The following is a 20,770-nucleotide window of genomic DNA, read 5'->3' as shown; positions in this document are numbered from 1 at the left end:
CTCGGTGAGGCTGGCCTGTATCGGATACAGAGCAGTGGAAATCCCTAATTACACAAACCTGGGCGCCCAACATTTTCCATATACTTAAATGTATAAAAGGGCAATTATGTCCTCGTTAGTAAACAACACTTTAACACAACATTTCTGCTTATTCCATTAAATCACCAAACATAATCTTCAGTACAACCCATTATTCTTGATTAGATAACTTTCATACAAATAATATCCCAAAAACAAATATGATAATTGCACCAACATGATTTAAATATGTAATTTATGCTCATTTTCCTTCATTTAGTAATTGCTAAATCAACGATGCACCATATTGCTATAGCGCATGCGCGTATATGCGCGCACAACAGAAAATGCTTAACCTTCATCCAATACTAAAACACTGATTTGTTACAGTATAGATAATCAGTGATATACAACAAAGCAGCGCAGTACTAAAAACATCATTCAGAACAGTGTCAGTGGTGTTTAGTTATATAGGCCTACCAGAGGCGTACGCAGGGGGGGGGGGGGTTTGGGGGTTCAACGCCCCCCTTTGGTATTTTTATGTGTGTAAACCCCCCTAAAAAAACTAAACCCCCCCCCTTTTTTTTTCTTTTTTTTTTAAATTAAAAAAAAGTATGCCCACGGCTAACGTAAAGTGACCTCACCCCCCCCCCCCCCAAACGAAAACAATTTTCAAATTTTCAAATTTCGAGACCAAAAAAAAAAAAAAGTGTCCGCTTACCCCCCCCCCCCCCCCCCCCCCCCCCCCCCCCCCCCCCCCACTGAGCGACTTTTCGGCCGGCGCGATTTTCAAATTTTCGGGGGCAAAATATTTTGGGCCAGATTTTAAACCCCCCCCCCCCCCCTTGACAAAATCCTGCGTACGCCCCTGAGGCCTACATTATATCAAAATCTACAATGTAAAGAAAAGATTAGTATACAATGCCATACACATAAATTCAAACACGCGGAACTACTGTTTTTACTGCTACTTCATACACTTACCCCTAAAATACTATCAAACTAAATACATGCTACAATTTCACTTTTTAATGATAATATTGTTTATATTTCTTTAGTACTATTTCAACAGGGTTTATATTTAACAATAAATTGATAAAATAATGATTCTAATTCAAAGTGTCCTATCCCTAAATCTGCGCACCTGTGTCGCTGTTGGTAGATCAAAGTAGACTTCTAGGTCAAATACAACTCAATTTTAAATCAAATCAAATCAGTAATTGAGTATTAATGCAAACATAAGCATGTTTATCATTTCACATGGACGTTTTTCTAAGACACTGTGTCAATTTTAACTGAAAATTTCTATTGGGAAACTCATCATTGTCACATTAACTCAGATACACAATGTTACAAGTTTGCTACAATTATAATCTGACGTGAGTTTGTGCATGCATGTGCGAGTGTGTGTGAACACCATAATATAATGATTGAGATAATCATGAGATTTAATTATACATGAAGTTAAAAGCTTCCTAATAGTAGGCCTGATTCCACCTACTTTCGTGTTCTAATTCTTGTGATAAAATTTCAAACTCCTTTAGCAATCGGACCTTTTGAATAAAGTTCATTTGTATTTGAATTTCATTTGTATATGAAATTTTAAAGATGTAAACATTAAAATACAGCGATTATGGATATGCAAAACAAATTCATTTTTGCTACTCAATGTGATTGGAAAATAATGGTTATTCTTTGTAATGAACAAGATGATAGTACAGGTCTAACATTAATGCTTTCTCGGTTGATATCTTTATTATCTATTTTTTCATCTCTGTTTTATTTGAAAATTATTTCATGTATTTCGTAGAAGATGACGTCAGAGGTCATTGTTCCGTTGTGCTTAGTAACCGATGCAGATATCGGAGGCATCATAACCAGGAATGTCACCTGTAAAGATAGAGACAAAAATTAAGCTTTATGTCGTTTTTTTTCTTTCTGTTATTAGATTTCATTACAAAGTATAGACCCTGAGGATGGGGGGGGGGGGGGGGTCATAACGCTGCCTGGTACGTATAATTATGTAGCCCCTTGTACATAGAAGTACTGGAATTTTCATTGGTTTAAACCACGCATCCCCGCCCCCCCCCCCCCCCCCCTCCCCCCCTCAGTACCTCTCATGAGGGCGTTTTACTAAGATGAACACAGGCACAGCCAGAGTTATCATGCGGGGAGTCGAGGTAAAGCACAAAACGACAAACTAACACGGATTTGCTTGATTGGTACAGCGTTTTAAATGTTCCAGCGACAAAATTAATGTCAAATCAATTGAATTGAAACTCAAACCGCATACCCCCCCCCCCCCTCCTCCTGTCCATTACACAAATTCTTACAGCTATAAGCAACTTACGAATTCATCAGTCATTCACAATGAAACATTAACAAATAATTATTCAATGAAAATTATGATAAAATCAAATCATCTTACCATGCTCGTCGACGATATTCTGACAGATCGTGTCGTAACGGCTGGTCCCGACGAGTCTACTGAATGCATCGTCCCACCAGCGGACGAATTCTTTGTTAGCCTTTGAAGTCATCATACTTCCACCACCCGCTACGCAGATATTCGGAAAGTCCGCGGGAGAAATAGTTTCCAGGGCAGCGTCAAGTTGGGGAAGTCGGGCACTGAATGCGACGTCGACCTTTAAAGCAAAAATGCAAGATAAATGTTGTGTTAATTGACTGATTGCTAATTTTAAAAGTGCAAATAAAGCAAGTATATCTATGCTTTTGATTTGGGAGAATGTGGATTCAAGTCTTTATAGAAATATATAAGCACACTTAATCTCAGTTAAAAGTGTTTGCGATTGTCTATGCGCATGCATAAATAAATAAATTAAATAAATATAAATAGTAGTGATATACTACCATTCTCAATTCCCAATCAGTCACTATAACATCACTACAAATAGTCACCGCAATCACCACAAGTCACCAACATTCACCGATACAATCACTCAATTAACTTAACAATACATCATCACCATGCACCTCCACTAGTCTCCACCAATAACGGTAACCATCACCACCAGTCTCCACTATAAGTAGCCACTCCCACCGGTTGTCATTCATCATGACCATCCCCACAACCATAACACCACCACTACCACCACCACCACCACCAGTCTCCACTACCACCAGTCTCCACCACCACCAGTCGCCACCCCCACCGGTTGTCATTAGCGAGCTTTAGATTTTGACACCGAACGAACTCGACTACGAGTGACGTCATTATTAAGCTCGTCGTTGAATCTACATTGGGTCTCCTCTTGCTAGCGCTTAAGATCGATTGTCACCCGACGCGGTGCCAATGTTTAAATGCATGCGCAGTGATGCGCAGTGATACGCAGTGATATGCGCGTGACAAGTTTTCTTTGTTACGTCATAGTTAGTCTGCACAGCTGTTCGAACCTCAGCTGTGCAGAAAACTCCTTAATTTCTTCAAAAAAGTGAAATTAAATAGGTTGAAGTAACGTGATTGATCAAATTCAAAGGTATTTGTTGTTTTCATTGCAGTCACAAATATCTTTTTGAATTATATTCTCAACAGATACTGTTGTCTGATGGCTGGCTTCGGCATTTGTGTCCAGCTCGTAGTCGTTGTGATCACTTCGAGATAAGCCTAAAATTTGCTCGAATCCCGACGGGCTAGAAGCAGGTGGCGCATGCGCAGTTACTCAAAGTGACGTCACTCGTAGTAGAGGTCGTTCGGTGTCGAAAATCTAAAGCTCGCTATTCATCACGACCATCCCCACCATCACCACCACCAGTTTCATCTGTCAACACTATCCCAAATCACCACCACTATTCTTTCACCACCATCATCACTTGTCCACGCCAACTCTACCACCTCCAAACACCCCTACCAGTCAAAACCACCACTACTTTCACACACCCACCACCACCACCACCACCACCACCACCACCTCCATCACCACCACCACCACCACCACCACCGCCGCCGCCGCCGCCATCACCACCGTCGCTACCACTCCATTCATCATTACCACCATCACAACTAACGGGCACTTTCCGTAAGAATGTTTTCTACCGAGACTTGGGAAGAACACATTCTTATGTGTACCGGAGATATCATTGAAACACATCAAATCTATGACACCCATATTGGATGTTTCCATGTTTGAAACCAAAATGAACATACCCTCTTAGACAGATTAAAATGATAAGACTTACATCTCCATTCTGCACGGCGGCGATCAGGTCTTTCGCGGTAACGTAGGTGATCTTTTGGCTATCGGATGGCAGATCTGCTCCCTGTAAGTAGCAAGAGAATGGAAAGAAAAATAGATTTTATTTGAACAAACTAAAATTGAAACTTAAGTAGGTCACTTCGTAAATAGCCCGTGTACAAAATGATCCTCAAAATAATGTCAAGAGAACTGTTAAATATTAAGAAGTCCCGTTTTGTGCATTTTAGAATAACCACTGCAATAGTGATGCTGAGAATAACTTTCGTTTGCCCTCTTAAAAAGAATACTTCCAGTTGTATTTCACAGAATTTACTGTCATTAAAGTCTGTCAGTGCATAAATGAATAATGATTACATAACTTTCATGAACACGTATCCAGCATTCGTCTCGATGGGTTTTTACACTTTTGTGCAACTAGGAATGTAATTAAATTTCATGCATAGTCTTTGTAAATTGCCTCATTACGAATGATTTTATTCACCTGTTACGAGACATGAAATAATTTATTCAATGGTCAGATTGCGAAAGTTAGATGTAGATGAAACCATGGAGACGATAGAGAGGGATGAATGATTGGGAGGGGAGATAAGGAGAGAGATCTATAAGATAACATGATTAGAAAAGGGTTAGGAGAAGAATACAAAAAGAAGGGGAGGGGGAGAATCGGGAGGAGGGAGGAAGATGAGAGTAGAAAAAAACGGAACGAAACAGTGAGTCGAAGCATAGAACTATTTGTAATAGGTCCATGGTAGAAGTTAGTTCTTGTATAAAATCTGTACAAGAATAAACATCACGATAATTATGTATCCATACCACGATGGGGAAGGACGAATCGGTGGTGAAACGAGACAGACAAGCCTCATCAGAGAACCACATTTCTAGGAAACCAACTTTGAGTCCTGAAAGATCAGAGTAATCCTGACTGCTTCCACTTTGGGCGTAGAGGGCGACCTTTCCCTTCTGGGAGAATGGTAGTGTGAAGTCGAAGGTTAGAAGACGATCATAGGTTTGGACCCATCCTAAGTTATAATGGAATGTAATAATATACATTTTGATTGTGCAGAAAGGAGTGTTCATTGTTAGTGCATAAAATCTAACATACCCAAATCCTCCTCTTAAAACGATGGTTCAACATAATGTACGATATTTGAAAATTATGATTGTTACCAATATGAAAATTAGTCGTAATGTTGTGTTTGAAAATGTATTTTAACCAAACTCCCTGGAATTATCAATCTTGATTTTCACAACATTTGGGCTTTAAAACTGAAACGACATTTCTATTACCCATGATATAACTTTAAAACAAAACAACAACAAAATGATCACATTAGGCGTTTGATAATTGGACGGCAAACGTTTTTCATACGTCATTAACTTGTGTTTTGCTTTATAGTCTGTTATTGCCTTAAAGTTTCCAAGTTTCCTTTTCCCATTAGAGCTATTTGTAAATATATTTTGACTGCAATGCGTACCTTTATATAATGAAGGTTATTTGGGTAATTTTGATAATCTTTTGCAAAAATTAATGAACTCAAGCATTTCAGAAGATATAAAACATAAACAATCATTAATGAGTATTGATTCTTACCTGTGCATGCGGTGTACCATTTGGCCATCAGACCGACTCCGCCGTGGGCTCTCTCGTTTGATCGGCTGTACCAACAGTTACTGTACAAATCCCATACCAACTCACAGTTCTTGTTGGCTATGTCACAAACTGAAAGTAAAACAGAAATGTCCATACTTTATATTATTATTTGATAATGGAATTATTCAGTTATATTTCATTTATTTATATATTATAGTACCCTTTTCCCCGCCACCCCCCCCCCCCCCCCCACTCAGTGTTAGTTAGGGTACGCATAATGCTTGTTCCCTCTTTTTGAATGCACCCCCTATCTGAGGACTGCCAACATTTCCGAACCCCCCCCCCCCCCTTTCGCGGGCTTTTCGCGGGCTTTTCCTGCCTTGGAGACCCCCCTAAATCATGAAAAATGCTCAATGTACCCCCTAAATTCGAAATAATTTCTCAGGAGTCCAAAGAGATGAGGGAAAAAAAACAAAAAAAACACCCCCTTTTTAAAGAAATCTCCGGGTGAAAAGTTAATACACCTCTTTTTTTACAATTCTCGGGCCGGACTTTGCCTCACGAAAAGTACCCCTTTACCGGACATTTTGGTAACACGCATGTGGTCCGTCCGTTCTCGGAGTGGGGGGGGGGGGGGGGGGGGGCTTTTCAAAGCGAATGTCGCTCTCGCAGGGGGGTAGCCTTTAAACAAGGCCACTTGTCTGATAGACGCCGAGCGACTAAAACGAGACTAATCGCGAAAACCCAAGTGAACGCGAGATCGAGGAGCCAACAAGGCCACTTGTCTGATAGACGCCGAGCGACTAAAACGAGACTAATCGCGAAAACCCAAGTGAACGCGAGATCGAGGAGCCCATCCTAGTGGCCTTTATCAATCTGATTTGGATTTCTTATGTTAACCCTTGTTTCCGACTGGAATTCGCTCCAGAAAATAGAGCGTCCAATCAGCGAACGTATCCTCGCACGACGTCAGCATATAGTATCCATCACACACACACACACACACACACACACACACACAGTAAACTCTACGTAGTGCGAACATGGACCTACATGCTATGAACTATTACGTACGTGCTAAGACCACTGACCTCTACATGGAACGAATCAAGAACGAAGCCAACTGGGAGATCGCCGTTCTGATTGGTCAATAAATCCAAAGTAGGCGTATTGGCATGTTAATATGTATCTATGAATAATTCATGCGCAGCAGTGAAACCCACTTTTCAAAAGGCCTCGTGACGTTCCGTCACTCGGTCGCGCGTTCACTCCGGGTATCTAGACTCATCTCAGCCGCTTAGAGTCACGAGGCCTTGTCAAAAGGCTAGCAGGGGGGCCGTGTATGTACAATTAAAAAGACAACAAAAAAACATTACATAAAACATAACAATGAAAATGTAAGCATTAAGAACAAAATATTATGACCCCAGATTCATTTTGTTTAAAACAGGAATAAAGCATTGCTCTTTTAGAAAAAAAAATACTTTAAAATTTGATAGAATGAATATGATTTGCTTCTCAGAATGCATTTAAAATGGTAAGGTTTTCATATATCACGATAGACGATCTGCCTACAAACAAAATAAATGGCAGACAAATGTATTGGAAAACTGCAATCATGAGTATTATAAGCTTATCAACTCATTTAATAAACACGAGCGCAAGGACTTTCAAATAATCAACCTTAGGCAATTTCATTAGCCCTGTCCGTCACATATATAAGGGAGTTTACAGATAGCACATGGTACAAATGACCCCAAATATCCACAGATCTTTTACACATGGAGAAGTTCCACTTTGAGCATATTAGAATAATAACTGCCAAAGTCCTAGCTGTGCTTCATGAATACCTTTTATTTGCCCTCTTGAAAAGAATACTTCCACCTGCGTATCATAGAATGTACCGTTGGTGCATACATGAATAATGTTACATAACTTTCATGAGCGCATATCCAATATTCATCTCCTTGGGTTTTTACCTTTTTGGTACAAATGACCTTTATCTGCCCATACGCAGATTGTATCTGTAAACTTCCTTATTGCTATGTAAGAACATTACATTGATAGTCTGAACATGATTTTTACAGGCAGTACAATAGGACATTGAATTCGGATATGAATTAATTTGTTAAAAGTCTTTGTCATCGTGTACGTAGTGATGTTTCAAAGATTATTTTTCACAAGTTATTTTTTTACAAGCTCTGTAATTATTAGGATCTCTGTCCAGTAGTGCCGTGTTTGTGCCATCGAACTGGATCGACCAAATCAATTGATTCATAATATATATTATATGCAATATTTTTTTCCCGTAACATGAGAGTAATTTTAATAGTTTCATACTATTAATTAAATGTAATGTTAACTGTAATTGTATAATTGTTTTAAATGGGGGGCACGCTACAAGAGTCCTATCTCGCACCCCGGGGCAACGTATCTGACACGGCCGGTTGTAGCAACTACTCCGAAGATCAAGATTACATTGATCTTGATCTAAGGAGACACGAACGAACGGACAAGTTATCTTAAAGGCATAAATAGAATCGAGAGGTTTAAAAAAAAAGAACAAAAAGCAAATTAGAAAATTTGCACAAAGAAACAAAATGTCGGAAAGAAGTGATGCTGAATTCTATTTCAGTAAAGGTAATACATTTCATATTATGTCTTTCCGCTATATTACTCTTTCATGCTCGTCTGTTGTGTTGTATCGTACGTGAAATTTGATCACAAACAGCGCTCAAAATACACGGGGGCGATGGGCAATTCGCCCCCGTGAGCTCCATAATCGCCCCCGTCAGGTTGTCCACGGGGGCGATTGCAAAATTAAAAATCGCCCCCGTGGAATTATAAAATAAAGATTATCTTTTCTTATATAACTTTAACACAAAATTGAGTATCAATTTTCAAACCTTAAACTAATGAAATGGAACTTAGATGGCGCTTTCTCTCCCATCTCTATGAGTATTACCGATACAAACAACGGAAGCTCGCAGTGCAGCTAATGCGACCGTCAGCAGTGGCTATACTGCGCCGGTAGAACCGGTGTGCACGCTGACGCCCAATATCTGCTGGAGCTGGAGACGATCGCGCAAGGACTGAAACATGGAGAAGTTTTTCGTTGTGAAAAGTGTGAATCCTCTGAAACCTGGTTGTTCTAAAAGACCAGCAAATGATGTAACTCGACCAATAAATCAATATTGAGAAGAAGATCAGCAAAGCTGTTGCAGGGGCGGATCTAGACGGTTTAGGGGTTTAACCCCCCGATCCCCCTTGGGTTGCCTAGTGAAAATGTGATGTGTATAGGAAAACGCTATCATGTAGTAGTAGATGTCAGTAGATGCCAGGAAAACAGTAATAACGGGGGTTCAAAATAGCAACAACAAAAATCGCCTCGCCCCTATGCGGCTCGTGGACGATGCTCCACATCGTATTTGGGTTACCCCCCCCCCCCCCCCCCCTTAGCAAAAAGCTTGATCCGCCCCTGTGTTTTGGAAGGATATGGTAAAGCATGTAAATAAGGTTGTTCCGAATAATGAGGACATTATAATTATGTGCAGAACGGGAAGAAATGGAGAGAATGTCATCACGGGCAGGCGCGGATCCAGCATTTCTTAAGGGGGGGGGGGGGGGCAAATTTGAAATTATGCGAGCCAAATATTGGTACGTAATGGTGACCAGCATTGACGTAATGAGGGGGGGGGTGCAGGGAGGGGCGATTTTCCCACTCCCTCCTCCACAAAGCGCCGAAGCTTTGACGTTTCATTAAATCATTAGTGAAAGAAGGCGATTCGTTGCCCGTTCTCGAAAATAATCCTCGTCTGAATTCAGTTTTACCCCCCCCCCCTCTTGCACGAAGCGCGGAAGCTTTGACGTTTCATTAAAGTATTAGAAAAAGAAGACGATTCGTATTACCATTCTCGACTCGTAATCCTTGTCTGAATTCAGTTTCCCCCTCGAGCGCGATATGCGGAAGCTTTGACGTTCCGTTAAATTATTAGAGAAATAAGACGTTTCGTTGTACCGTTCTCCAAAATAATGCTCGTCTGAATTCGTTTTACCCCCCCCCCCCCCGTCCGCGCGAAGCGCGGAAGCTTTGACGTTCAATTAAATCATTAGAGAAAGAAGACGATTCGTTGTACCATTCTCGACTCTTAATCCTTGTCTAAATTCAGCCCCCCCTCTTGCACGAAGCGCGGAAGCTTTGACGTTTCATTAAAGTATTAGAGAAAGAAGACGACTCGTTGTACCATTCTCGACTCTTAATCCTTGTCTGAATTCGGTTTCCCCTCCCGCGCGAAGCGCGAAAGCTTTGACGTTTCATTAAAATTATTAAAGAAAGAAGACGATTCGCTGTACCGTTCTCGAATCGGCTCAAGGGTTTTAGGCACTAAATTACGGTCAGATGAGTATTCAGGGGCCCGCCTTAGGGCCCTCGGTTGGGTCCAGGGCCGGAGTCCCGGAAGCTCAGGGGTTTTAGGCGTTTAATTACGGAAAATATCTTATTTTGTTGTGACACTGGCAGGTAACTATTTTTTCTTTCTTGCTCTCTTTCTTTCCACTTCTCTTTATATACTATTTCAAAAAGAGTGGAGGGGGGGGGGGAACCTCGAGGCTTCCGATCCCCGCCGTTCCGCGGGCCCTGACGTGTAGGCCCCTAGGCATCTCAATAAGCATATTTCTTGCCTGGCTGTAAATTTAGGAATTTGTCATTTTACAACAAACGCATAAAAAAGTATAATTACTAAAAATCTCGGAAAATTATGTCATTTCAGCATTATTGTGTAATCCACCGTAATGGAATTAGAAATAAACCACGTTTGAATTTTATTTCCCCCGAGCCCCCTCCCCAATCAGTACGCCAGTGCCCCCCCCCCCCTGATTTACACTTTGTTGGCAACTGATCTCCCCTACCTTTTTTCTTTCCCTTTCTCTCCTCTTTCCCTTTCCCTTCCCTTCCTTCTCTCTCTTTTAGGTTTGCTGGGGGGGGGGGGAGGCAAGGTCCTTTCGGCCCCCACCCTTCTCCACACGTTGCTGGCGGGATTAAGCGCAACTGATCTATCTCCCCTTCTTTTCACCCTTTTTTTTCTTCTTCTCCCTCTTTTTTTGGTCCCTTTTAGCTCTCCTTTTTTCCTTTTCCTTCCTTCTCTCTTTTTTTAGCGAGGGCGGGGGGAGGGAAAGGCCTTTTGCCCCACCCCCATCCCGATCCGCAACTGGTTGGCGGGAAAATTGCAACTGATATCCCCCTTCTTTTCTTTACTTTTTCCTCAATTTTACTTCCCTTTATAACCTCTTCAGTGACTGGTCCCTCTGAAACTAGTGCTAAGCCAGTCACAGAGAATTCATGATTTCAACAAAATGCCTGTCAGTGCATTGTAAATTTGATTTTTCTTCACATTTCATTTAAAAATCTTTTCATATTTGATAAATATGGTGCATTGGCATATGGGCTATGGTTGGAGCGTTGAATGCGTTGAACAGCGTCGGCGTATTATGTGGATTTATCATATTCTTTTCTGAATATTTTCAGCGAATTGAATAATATTGAAAAGGATGCAATTCATAGTTGTACTCGATAATTCTCACTTAACATTTTCTCTCTCTCTCTCTCTCTCTCTCTCTCTCTCTCTCTCTCTCTCCCTGTCTTGCATAAAGAAAATATGAAAATAATATTTTGCCTTGATTAAGAAAAATTGAAAATTTTATCAGTATTAAACAGGGAGAAGAAAAGGGGAGGAAATTTATCAAAACAAACATTGACGAATCCAATTCAGTGTTCTTTCGTGATACATAAGAATGAAAGTACATACAAAGGTGAAATAATAAATTGAAGTGCGATGATAAATCAATTCTTTGACTTTGTTTGATAGAATAAAAAATAATGAAACAATATGGTCTGAAGGTCATATATCTTCGAATATCAGAAAGTTTGATCCACCATCGTGTTGTTGAACACTATTTGCAATTTAATTTTAATGCGGTGACTTGTCGGTTACGAGCAGAAGGTCATTTCAGGCTTCTATATTCTATAATACTATCAACATATATCTGGATAGAGACACTTCGTCACATCAAGCTACGAGAAAGTATATCATCTCACAGAATTCTACTCGAACACCGCATCGAAATTCTTTTCACCCTTTTTTTTCTTCTTCCTCTTTTTTGGTCCCTTTTAGCTCTCCTTTTTTCCTTTTCCTTCCTTCTCTCTCTTTTTTTTAGCGGGGGTGGGGGCGGGGGCGGGGGCGGGGGGAGGCAAAGGCCTTTGCCCCACCCCCATCCTCAACTTTTTGGCAGGAAAATGGCAACTGATATCCCCCTTCTTTTATTTACTTCTTCCTCAATTTACCTTCCCTTTATCTCCTCTTTTCCTTTTTTCTTTCCATTTCCTTCCTTCCTTCTCTCTTATTTTTTTTTTATTGGGGGGAGGCATTAGCCTGGGAGGCAAGGCCCTTTCGCCCCCCCCCCCGATCTCCTTCTTCCCCTTTTCTTTTCTTCTTCCTCTTCTTTCTTCCCCTTTCCCTCTTTTCCTTCTCTCTCTCTCTCTCTCTCTCTCTCTCTCTCTCTCTCTCTTTGCGGAAGGGGGGGGGGGGGGGGGTAAGGCCCGCTCACCCCGCTGGATCCGCGCCTGCATCTACCTTATATCTACTAACGTTAAACCCTTATAATGGATCTAGAAGATTGATTGACCTGGTCTCAGTGACGGGTAAACTTTTTTTTTCAATTACTTGGTTTAACCATGAAAACCGTCTAATTTTACTTTAGATTTTCAAACAGTAACAGTTACGACCTAAATTAGGCCTAAAGCCAAGGCCCTCCCCCCCCCCCCCCCCCCGACTGGATCCGCCACTGATCACGGGGATAAAAGTATACAGCTATGTAACAAATCTAAGAGGGAAAATGCCTACTATAATTAAATGATAATGATAAAATACCAAGGAATTTTGGAGTTTCATGGGTACCAATCCAATGGAAATTTGTATTAAAACCAGAGCCCCCGCCAGCATTAAAAGAGCCCCGTGAGAAGGCTCCCGGGGGCTCTTTTTTGTTGGAAGAGCCCCCGTGAACAAAAATTTAATTTGAGCCCTGATCACAAAGATGTAAAAATTCCTCGGATACCTGCATCGATGATGTCGGCATTGTATCCTTTGATCTGATGTGTTACAGGGTCCCTGAAATAAAAGAAAACAAAAAATGAAGTGGAGAATTGGCTTTGCAAAGAAATCAATGCATTAAGGTAACTATGAAACACATACAAAAAATAGAATTTAAGAAGGTAAAGAAATTGTTAGCAAATATTGCTCGGTATACAGTAGTTCTAGTATAGGGGTCAAAGATAAAAATATATCTGAATGACTGAAAATCATAATGATGGAAAGACAGAAGCTTTTTTTCTTCTTTTTTCCCTCGAAATTAATTGTTTATTCTGTGGGCTGTTGGTCTACTTGGATGTCCAAGTTTATCACGCTCAGTCTGTCATTAAAATTAAATCTTGGGAGTAACTATATTTCCATCTATTTGATTACATCCCAGACCTGCATACTGGGTACAAAATATAGTCACATATCTTTAGAAACGAGTGTTTACTTACAGATATTCCAATCGGTTGTCATAGTCACTAACCGCGAAGAGCCAAACCTCATCATCAGAAGCTGTAAAAAAGTAACAGAGGAAGATAGAGAGAGAGAGAGAGAGAGGGAGAGAGAATGAGAGAGAGAGATAATAATAAAGAGAGAATGAGAGAGAGAGAAAAAAAAATAATGAGAAAGAGGGACAGAGAGAGATGAGAAAGAGAGAGAGAGAGAGAGAATGAGAAAGAGAGAAAGAGAGAGAATGAGAGAGAGATAATGAGAAAGGGAGAATGAGAGAGAGGTAGAGATAATGAGAAAGAGGGAAAGAGAGAGAATGAGAGAGAGAGAGAGAGAGAGAGAGAGAGAAAGAGGGAGAAAGAGAGAAAGAATGAGAAAGCTGTTTAATAGGAAAAACTCTTTGCAATATTTGATTTATAAATACCTAACAATATTAGGCTTTTGTGTCCAACTATATTATTTGGTCGAATCAATTTTATCGCCCAAATTAGATATTAGAGAAGATTATTATCATAAAATGTAATGCACAATTTGAGTTTGATGCTTGAAATGGGTAGGTCTAATGTTTGTGACACAACTGCAATAATTGTAGCCAATTTGGCAACCCATAGGCCTAATGATCTGTGGAAAATAAACTCAAAATCATGAATAGAATTTCGGTTTGATAAACGACAAATCATACATTTGTTATAACTTTAGTTTCTTATTCATTTCTTATTCGAATCGTATCATTGTTATACCAATCAGTCCGTGACTCGTTTGGTTGAACAAAAGTGTTAGTAGGAAATCTTTTTTTTTTTTTTTTTGGTCCCAAAAATCTCGTAACGACTCAGCCAGCCGTTGAATAAGCGGGAGGGGGGGGGGGGGGGGGGGGGGGGGGGGGGGGGGGGGGGGGAAGAGGACATTTTTTTTTTCTCGCAAAATATCTCCATAATTTGAAAATTTGGTCGGTCGGTATTGGGGTGGGGAAAGGTCTGTCATTTTTGGTCACCAATTACCACAATTTTTTTATTTTTATATAAAAAAAATATAAAAAAACGCTTCGAGGGGTAATTTTATATGATTTTGTGAAAAAAACGTTATAATTTCGTATATATACAGTAAATATATATCATACCGAAAAAATTTGCAGGGGGTGCTATGCCCCCCCTGGAAAAATTCCGGGGGTGCTGCAGCACCCCAGCACCCCGCTTCCCAGGGCCATGCTGTACCCCAACTCCGACTTGGGTTAAAATAACAATTCATAACATAATCACTGACGATTTAAATAATATGATAACAATACTAATACTTAAGTGTAGGAAATCTTTAAATTGATTGATTATCCCTTTCTGTTGAAGGGAATACAGCATTTAAACTCGAATGCCATAAACGTCGAGAGCTGTACCCCAATTTCGAAGGTATAGGATAACTTGGATTAAAATAACAAAACATAGCATATTAAATCACTGACGACGTAAATAATCTAACAATAATAACACAGATTATTTTATTTGGGCCTGCACATGCAAATGCCCGATCTCTCGATGTTATTTTTGTTTTAAGTGATGTGGTTTGCAATAACAGAGTATTTTTGGAGCTGCGCAAGTTGTTTTGTGAGACTTGAGTTTTAACAGTCTACAATATATGGGGCTTGACCGATCAGTGCTTTATATAGCCGACAATCAACAGAATCTTGAATGATATTCTTTATATTAATACATCAATTTTATCAGTTTCTGAATCCCTAAGCTTCTCAGTGCAGTATTTTTGTGGTTTATAAAACCAACTTTTAAGCTGTGCATCACAGTGAGTGACATAAAAGAATAGTCTAATCTAACTTATAGTTCTTCGTCTATTTCCTTCTTCCCCATTTCTACTTTTCTACAACAGTTTACTCCTTTCTTTTTCTCTATCTCCCCCTATTGTGTCATTAAGTAATTCGTCATTCATTGTATTCTTCTTGCATGTGCTAGTTCTACCTTAAGAAACAAAATGTTCGTATTTGTTATATTTTGCAAATGATCAGTAATTCATTGTTATTTTCTTCTTCCATTTGAGCCAGCAAAAAATGTAACTATTCCCTCGAATTGTCTTGCCATACTTCCTTACCGCATACAACAAATCAATGTTACCATGTACGTGATGTAATAGATTTTAAACACTTTATAGGAAGAGTCTGTAATATCATAAATCAAATGGAAAAGAGATAGAAACGAAAAATAAAAGTAGTGTAAATGTGAGGAATATGAGCACATCAACTAGCTGATGTACAACCTTGCTCTCATTGCAATTAAGGATCAATAAATACAAAGCCAACTCTTGATGTTATAAAGCGGGGTCGGATGCATAGAGAGCAATTCTGTGCCGGAAAACATAATCTGCGTTATTCGGTTTGGTTATATTTCCGTATAAAAACATGTACATGCATCATTAATATTTTTTAAATAGTGACGATTATGTAAAATGAAATGAATACGACTGGGTTTCTCTGTTCGGAGCTATTAATTCAATGGCTCTGTTCTTCCTCGATGTCCAGAAAGAAAGAACGGAAAGAAAAAGAAGAAGGAAAAAAAAAATAAACATGCATGAACATAACAAAACATTTGGAATACACATATTTATTGTTGTTATACATGTAGAAATATAACACACAAATTGGCCCATTACAAATATATATGCCATTATTTGTACTACACACTAAGAAATAGGGGTACATTTGGGGTGCAGATTACGCGTAGTTGGCCGAGGGTACTAATCTGCTCCATATAGGGCGCATATCTGGCATTCAAGAATTTGGAGGGTGCAGAATGTGCACCCCACTAGTCTTTATCAAAGCATTATGAAATTATACTGTAGTTTGAAGATTGATCTGTTCTCAAGTCTGTGTATATATTTCAAGAACAACATAACACAACAATAAACAATATTATACCCTTTTTATGCATCGCTATTATTATTCCATGGAAAATCATGGACTATAAGTTTTATGAAACAAGTTTAAGTCAGTCGATCTTTTGCAGAGACTTTTAATTCCGTTCAACTGCCGAGTTTAATGAGCGAGTTCGTAGTTAGATTTAAAAAAATGTATACAAACCGTATAACAAGGACTGGACTTCTAGTTATGCCTATCCATTGACTAAAATAAGTAGTTTCACTTCACTTCCTGTTAAAATTATTTCAATCAATGACAATTAATGCTGCCACTGTGCCAGCTGTAAATTCACCTTCACTATCCTGCTTGCCCAGTGACATCATAAGCAGTGCTGATGTCCTCTTGGCAATGCCAATGGGCTGTTTATTCCATTACAGCTAGAATGTGTTATAGGGAACAAGGCAGATTTATTTGGTAAATTTGCATGGTCATTGAGATTTTAACCTTAATTAAGGCAATTATTTAATATTCTTCCTTTCTTGGTGGGGGGGGGGGATTTTGAGACTGTGATTTTTTTTTTCTCCCAAGGAAGAAGAAATATTTCCCTGCCCGAATAGAAACCATTATAATTTTTGTTAACATAAAATATTTTTCTCTCTTTTTACAATCAGACTATCATCATGGGAGAATTTGTGCTGTTATTGGGTGCTCGAACAGTACATTCAAGCTTGATAAATGGTACTCATAATTGTGTGACAGACATGGCCTGAAATATGGGGCCTGCGTATGCACACCACCTTTTGTACCATTCCCTTTTCCTTTGCAAAATAAAGATGCAGACGGCCGTCGGCGAAGGATAAAGGCGATAAATCGAAAACGTCCAAATGGCAAAAACTGGGAACCAACGTATGGAGATAGGGTTTGCTCATATCACTTTCGAGATGGACAACCTAGTGCAGCGTGGCCAGACCCAACAATGAATCTGGGATACAGCTCAGCACACCATAGTCTTCACATAAATCTCCTCGTCTGCCTCCAAGAGAAAGACCTCAGTGCCCAGAAAAGAAGAAATCAACAAGTAAACGGAAGAGAAAGATAGTCGACTTGCGGGTCGACTTGACAGGAGATCCTGACTCACATGATACCTCTACGGCTGAGGAGCACCAAGAAGTTAGTGAGACAGCTTCAAGTAAAGAAAAGAGAAAACCAACATGTAAACGGAAGAGAAAGGATGTCGACTTGACAGGAGATCCTGACTTTCATGGATCCTCTACTCTTGATGAGCACCAAGAAATTGATGAGACATCTTCAAGAATAGGGAGAAAATATCTGATCATATTGTTGGTGCACATCTCACTGATCACAATTATGGGCTATATTGTGATAACAGATTATGTACCTGCCTTGGGTGTGTTGCAAAGCAAAAACAAATTGAAGTTCTACAACAGAGGAATAGTCATTTACAGGCAAAGCTAAAAGCTGCAAAGAAACAGCATGGTAAGAAAGGTGATTTTGATATGACTATTGTTGTCACGAGAACTGATAAAACTGTCAGATTGTACTCTGGATTTGAATCCAAAAAGTCACGAGTAATATGTCCTTTCCTTTTATTCGTCTGATGAAAGGGACATAATGTTTCTGGTGATTTGTTGAACTATTTGATTGGAGCCAAGGAGCCCTATGTCTATATTAATTAAGAGAAGCAAACATAGGCTGTGCAGGAATACAGTAATTGTGCTAGTCAAATGCACGGGTATGAACTGGTTAGTGTTTATTTCTGTCTTGAGGCTAGCTTAACCTGATACATTTATTAGAATATCATATATTGAATGTACCTCTTTATATCTTGTATCAGGGCTGAACATTTATGAAATAAATAAAACATGGACATGTGAAATTGACTAACTACATTGTATGTATGTCGGGTTCCAAAGTATTACAAATTTACTGTTTTTCTATTCACATTTACAGGTGTATTTTCTTGGGCTATAGGAATACATTTTTTTTAAATAATTGAACTGTGCTATTTACCAAAGTATTGTATGTTTTGTGTGTGCTTATATTTTTATCAAGACAGAAAATAGGATTTTTGTATCCTTATGCAATAATAAAGCAACTAACTACATCTGATATGCAGCTCAAAGAGATATCTTGATCATGGGAATAGTTACATTTCTCATCTTATTTTCTGTTGTAAATAGTGACCGAGAGAGGTTTTCTTCTCCAAGCCGAAATCAGATTTCCGCATGTAGAACACGTGATCGGACTTACAATCGATTGTATCTCTTTCTGCAACGGGGCCCAGAAGTGATTCCTGTTCTTTTACTACTATAAGTTCCAATCGATGTGCATTCTAGTATTCTTGTATGTCCTGTAGAGTAGTATTAATTTAGTTTTTGTACAATATATTTGCTGTCCCCAAATTATTTGGTGGAATTGATGAAATAAATGAAGATAACATTTTCAGTAGTCATCTTCATTTATAAGAATAAATTGGTGTTGATTCCCTGACTAAAGCTGTCAAAGTTTGTTCTCTTGCCTTTACTTCATGCAAGAAAAGCATACTGTATTCAAAGGTATAATTGTAGATTTCACCTTTTTTGTACCTCAAATTAGAATGTTGATGTTTGCCAACAGCCCAACATGGTATATTACACGCACATTGTATTACTTCTTTATATTACTTGTTACTTTTGTCTAGATATTGCAGAAGGTAAACCGCATATATATGGCAACAGTGTCATATGTGATTATTTTTTCTTACCCACTATGCATAGTGGAAACTGAAACCGGTCATTCATGTTGTCAATAAATTGTGATTTTGATATGAAAACAAATTGTTTGATCTTATGATTGTATTGGTTATAATGTGATGTAAAGAGTGCATGTGCACCCTGCAATGTGCAATTATACACCATATAAAGGTTGCAAATCTGCACCCCTAAAGGTGCTTGCTTGCATCCCAAGGGGTGTATGTATGCATCCTTTAGGGAACATTGTGGACCCCAAACCCCTGCACCCTATATGGGACAAGTCTGCACCCCAAACTGGGGTGCAAACGAGCTCCTTTAGGGGTGCAGACCGCTGCTACAATAGCAGCCACCTATAGGGTGCAAGTCTGCACCCCAAATAGGGGTGCAATTTTGCACCCCAATTGGGGGTGCAAAATTGCACCCTATAGGTGGCTGCTATTGTAGCAGCGGTCTGCACCCCTAAGGGTGCTCGTTTGCACCTCTAAGGGTACTCTTTTTGCACCTCTAAGGGTGCAAGTCTGCACCCCAAATAAGGGTGCAATTTTGCACCCCAATTGGGGTTGCAAAATTGCACCCTATAGGTGGCCGCTATTGTAGCAGCGGTCTGCACCCTATAGGGTGCAAATTTGTACCATTATTTTTTAGTGTGTATAAAAACATCTCCTTTCGAACCCCCGCCCTATACCCAATTATATGATTATTGATGTACTATTATTACAGAGCACAATAGTCCTTATCCTGTAGTTATGTAGGTGGGGGCAACTACCAATGCCCCCCTCCTCCACACTCCCACATTACTCTCGGACGCTCCTGGATCATACAAATTACATGAAGCCAAGAAATTAGGCAACATACATAAATATATACTTACAATTAGCAGGCTTGAGGACCACGCCCACCGTGGCTGTGATGAAGGCACAGCACACCAGTAGAACCACCACACAGAACTTGTTGTTATTGTTGGACGACATCTTTAATCAATCTCCTCGAAATTTGGTTCCACCCTTTTAATTTTGTTTCACTGAGAAAACTAATGATATCAAAATGGTATATAGCGATGCTGTTATAACACAAATCGTTTGCTATGCTACAAAAAGCAACGTTAAATGGTTCCAAATCTATTAAAGCCACAGCTCTAGGAAGAGTGATCTGATCTTGCGCCCGACACTGGTCTCCAACTTGATGCAACTCCCTTCGCTAGCACAGATCTCAGCACTATAATTATAATGGGAGCTTGTTGGCGCACACAAAAGTTTTCACTGGGGGGGGGGGGGGGGGGGGGCACCTATTATAGCTTGGCACTTGTATAGGTGCATACGTATGATTGTGGCCTGAGCGGTGTTATAAGCATGGCTTATCATTATTGCGCAATGGAAGACATTATGGCACTGCGCATTTTTATTTGGTCTGGTAAGCGGATTTCGCAAATTTATGGGCAATCGCATCAGCTTTCTTTTTATATTTTGAACTAACGGTAGATAATTCGAAATAAGCGTGGAAAAGCATAATCTTACAGCAGATAAGAGAAAGTTTTTGTGTAACGTGAATTTTTTTTAGAGATGGTCGGACTCGTACGTCACGTGGAATGTAGGCTATCACACGCCATGTGATTTGTTAATTATTATTATTTTAAAATAAAACAAATGGTAGTTTATGATTCATGAAAATTCTCCATATATTCACCCTCTTCTCGTATTATGAATAGCGGTCCTTATGAGTACTGACCCCAATATAAATTATGAATAGCGCCCCTCTTCATA

The 20,770-nt window shown here is 39.6% G+C and overlaps 1 protein-coding gene across 1 annotated transcript; it reads right to left on the bottom strand.

The window, feature by feature from the left end:
* Nucleotides 1-868: 868 nt before the first annotated feature.
* Nucleotides 869-20,193, bottom strand: LOC105446227. Its single transcript, XM_030994182.1, has 8 exons — nucleotides 19,882-20,193; nucleotides 13,406-13,466; nucleotides 12,934-12,986; nucleotides 5,824-5,952; nucleotides 5,046-5,251; nucleotides 4,216-4,296; nucleotides 2,447-2,663; nucleotides 869-1,908 (listed from the first exon to the last, which is right to left on the bottom strand). The coding sequence occupies exons 1-8, from the start codon at nucleotides 19,979-19,981 to the stop codon at nucleotides 1,862-1,864; spliced, it is 894 nt and encodes a 297-aa protein (XP_030850042.1). The 5' UTR covers nucleotides 19,982-20,193; the 3' UTR covers nucleotides 869-1,861.
* Nucleotides 20,194-20,770: the final 577 nt, after the last annotated feature.

The sequence above is a fragment of the Strongylocentrotus purpuratus genome, unplaced genomic scaffold, assembly GCF_000002235.5.
Source record: "Strongylocentrotus purpuratus isolate Spur 01 unplaced genomic scaffold, Spur_5.0 spur5_scaffold_21, whole genome shotgun sequence".
Lineage (NCBI taxonomy): Eukaryota > Metazoa > Echinodermata > Echinoidea > Camarodonta > Strongylocentrotidae > Strongylocentrotus > Strongylocentrotus purpuratus.
Note: the sequence above shows the minus strand (reverse complement) of the source record. Positions and strands in the feature narration are given on the sequence as shown.

Bases quoted from the DNA above. Each gene is read 5' to 3' on its own strand.
- LOC105446227 (XM_030994182.1), bottom strand. From the start codon at position 19,981: ATGTCGTCCAACAATAACAACAAGTTCTGTGTGGTGGTTCTACTGGTG. The intron at 13,467-19,881 runs GTAAGTATATAT...ACTTTTTTACAG, and splicing joins GGTCCTCAAGCCTGCTAATT to CTTCTGATGATGAGGTTTGG. The intron at 12,987-13,405 runs GTAAGTAAACAC...CTTTTATTTCAG, and splicing joins GACAACCGATTGGAATATCT to GGACCCTGTAACACATCAGA.